General features: G+C 42.9%; 2 protein-coding genes across 2 annotated transcripts in view; one reads left to right on the plus strand and one right to left on the minus strand.

The window, feature by feature from the left end:
* Window positions 1–503: 503 nt before the first annotated feature.
* PCYB_144840 (gliding-associated protein) lies at window positions 504–1262 on the plus strand (the record flags this gene model as incomplete). The annotated part of the gene is made up of 2 exons (XM_004224955.1): window positions 504–1041; window positions 1240–1262. 2 exons carry the CDS (start codon window positions 504–506, stop codon window positions 1260–1262), a joined length of 561 nt encoding a protein of 186 aa, XP_004225003.1.
* A 1744-nt stretch (window positions 1263–3006) lies between these two features.
* Window positions 3007–3395, minus strand: part of PCYB_144850 (hypothetical protein) — a gene marked incomplete at both ends in the record, with an annotated part of 2089 nt that continues 1700 nt past the window's right edge. Inside the window, 2 exons of the mRNA XM_004224956.1 lie at window positions 3007–3147; window positions 3305–3358. Coding sequence (XP_004225004.1) covers window positions 3007–3147; window positions 3305–3358 — 195 coding nt within the window. The remainder of the gene's footprint in view (window positions 3148–3304; window positions 3359–3395) is intronic.

Raw genomic sequence — 3395 nt, forward strand, 5'->3', positions numbered from 1 at the left:
TTTTTTTTTTTTTTCCCTCAACTTCTCCCCCTTTCCTCAAGAAAGACCAGAAAATTTACGAATTAATCCAATACATAGTCAAATAATATTGACATATATGAACACCCATGTGTTAGTCGAGCACGCAAAAATAATCATGCGCACGAATTAAGACGGCCCCTGTAGGTGGATGTAAATCATTACCCCCTCACACACACACACACACTAAAGCGCGCACACCTTCACGATTTCGCACACACATGTTCCTTTGCGCGTTTACATGTACAGAGATCGGTACGCAGATAAGAACACAGATAAGAGCACAGATAAGAACACAGATAAGAGCACAGATAAGAGCACAGATAACGAAATTAAATTTATAGAAGGCTGAGGGAGGCTCTTCCTGCGTCGACCAAACTGTGCACACACATCACACACACACAGCTTGCACGCCCCCGGACGTCGTGTAATCATTAACGAATATCGTTAGTGGTAACCAAAGCAAGTGGACCAGTTCTTACACAATGGGAAATTACTGCAGAAAAAATAAAGCGAAGGAACCCAAAAGAAGAGACATAGACGAGTTAGCCGAGCGCGAAAATGTCCAAAATGAAGTTGAAGAACAGCCAGAGCAAGTTCCAGAAGATATAGAAGATCTTAATGATCAGGCAGAAGAGCCTCCAGAAGAGGAAGAGGAAAATGAAGAGGTCAAAGATGATGAGGATATAGATTTTCCTTTACAAGAAAATAAATCCTTTGATGAAAAAAATTTGGACGATTTAGACAGATCCAATTCGGACATATATTCAGAATCGCACAAGTACGATAACAACAGCGACAAATTGGAAACGGGTTCTCAGTTAACTCTCTCAACGGACGCAACCGGCATCGTGCAACAAGTTACAAAGTTGAGTGAGCCTGCCCATGAAGAGAGTATATACAACACGTACAAGTCGGTGACCCCATGTGACATGAATAAACTGGACGAGACGGCGAAAGTGTTTTCAAGACGATGTGGATGTGACCTTGGGGAGCGCCACGACGAAAATGCCTGCAAAATATGTAGAAAAATCGACCTCTCCGACACGCCCCTACTCAGTTGAGGGGGAGGGGGGGTACTTTTCCACGCTAGAATGCGTGTAACTGTGCAGGTGTGCGAATGTAGGTGCGTACATGTTGCTTCAGTTGCTCGCTTTCGCGACGGATTGCACATGCAGATCAGCTTGGTCTTTTTTTTTTTTTTTTAATGTGCCCCAAAAGTTATCAAGATAGCATTCCTCTGACGTTTCGCGGGACCATGCACATGTGCACATCTGCACTTGTGCACATGTATATGTGAGCACCCCCCGCGCGTGCGTCGACTCGTATGCGCAGACATTTTGGCAGCCCTCTCCGCAGACGTATGCCTATGCGTATGCGCATGGGCATACACACGATTGCACACGAATGCACACCAATATACATGAATACACCCGTATACACACGAATACACCCGTGTACATACGAATACACGTGAATACACTCGTATACACACAAATACACATCTTTAATTGTTTGCACGCCCCACCTCATACTTCTTAATTCAGTGTGAAGTAAAAACGTACCGTCTTGTAGCACCTCGTTTTTGCATTGTTCCGTTGTTGATATAAAAAAACTTACGACTTTATTTTTTGATGTAATAAAGATTTATTTCGCTGCGAAAAAAGGCAAAAAAAAAAAGAGAAAAAAAAGAGAAAAAAAAGGGAAAAAAAAAAAAAGTATTCCACACAAAAAAATTATGTTTTGGTCCCATTTTCACGTGAATCCCCAAATTGTAATAACCTAATTAAAATTACGGCCATCGCCAAAGGAGGAGCAGAAATGGACTCATCGCTTCGCGTCATTAGGGTAACGACGCCTCTATGTTTTAACGTTTACTTTGTTTTATTTTATTTTATTTATTTATTTACTTCTTTCTTTTTTTTTTTTTTTTTTTGCCACGCTGTCCTGCGACTCGGCCTTTTTAACTTATCTATGCAAATGGATGTAATATCAATTTTTGCAATTCGCGCTTCATTCCTTTGCCACTTTGTGCAGTTCCCCGACGTACGCCCTGACACGCAGCACACGGCGAGATGCGCTAACTTCGTTTCACCAATTTTTTGCTAGCGGATAGCTATTGTGCATCCTCAGTGTCAGTTTATTTATTTGTTTTTTTGTTATGAGCAATCATTTGAATGCGTCTACACAGCGCGACGTAGTTTTTCTCCTCTTGGGGGGTGTTACTCGATGACGAACAAAAGTATGCAACTTTCGTGGAAACGCCCACAAGGATACTCGAATACGCTAATACGCTAATACGCGAATACGCGAACACAAAGTCGTGCCCATATGGAAAGGATGCCCCATACGTGCATTTGGCGCTTTAAGCGTGAAAGGAACTTTTTCGCTCCAAAGGGTTAAGATAAAAGGAAATGGAAAAAAGAAAAGAGGAGAGGGAAAATACAGTGGAAGGACAAGGGGGTGTAAACAAAATTGAGGGAGGCGGACGACACCACAGCTGAGCATAGCAAAAGGGAGTGTGTCTGCGTTAACGACTAACACTTAAGTGCGAAACGCTTTAAGAGGAACAAAGGGACTCTGCAAAATTTAATTTACAGCTATGTAGGATCGGTAAAGGGAAAGCTATGCACGTGGGGGATGACGGGGGGACAGGATGACCATACTGATTAGTTCACACGGATAGGCAGTCCGCACTTTAACCCAATTGTGAACATACATTGGGGTAGGAACAAGAAAAGAAAAAAAAAATTAATGAAAGAATTCCCCTTAACAGTCATGTAGAGGAGACCCATGTAGAGGGGACCCATGTAGAGGGGACCCATATAGAGGAGACCCATGTAGAGGAGACCCATGTAGAGGAGACCCATGTAGAGGAGACCCATGTAGGGGAGACCCATGTAGGGGAGACCCATGTAGAGGAGACCCATGTAGAGGGGACCCATGTAGGAACACCCATTCCACTGGGGTACCACAAATTTGGTGACATCACGCAGGGCCGTTCACGTTAATCTTCTTCGCCTTGTAGTGATTTATCATTATTTTATTCAACTCGGACAAGCCAAAGTTTTCTATCCGCTCTTTCTTTCTTCCTTCGTTCAATCCGTAGTAGCTGGCGAGGCTCGAAAACTGAAAATTGAATCGTTTACGTAGGTGTTGTATGTGTGTGTGTGAATGGATGGGGGGTGTCATGTATCTGCCTGTTAGCGAAGAGAATCATTTTTGCGGCTCTACACCGCGCAGCTAGGAGCAACAGCTGCATCTCCATTTAACGTTTTCCACTTACATTAAAATCCTGGTCGGGGGCATTCGCTCTTACTTTTTCGGTTAGCATATTTGTCTATAAAATGGGGAAAAAAAAAAAAAACAAAAATAAA

The sequence above is a fragment of the Plasmodium cynomolgi genome, chromosome 14, assembly GCF_000321355.1.
Source record: "Plasmodium cynomolgi strain B DNA, chromosome 14, whole genome shotgun sequence".
Lineage (NCBI taxonomy): Eukaryota > Apicomplexa > Aconoidasida > Haemosporida > Plasmodiidae > Plasmodium > Plasmodium cynomolgi.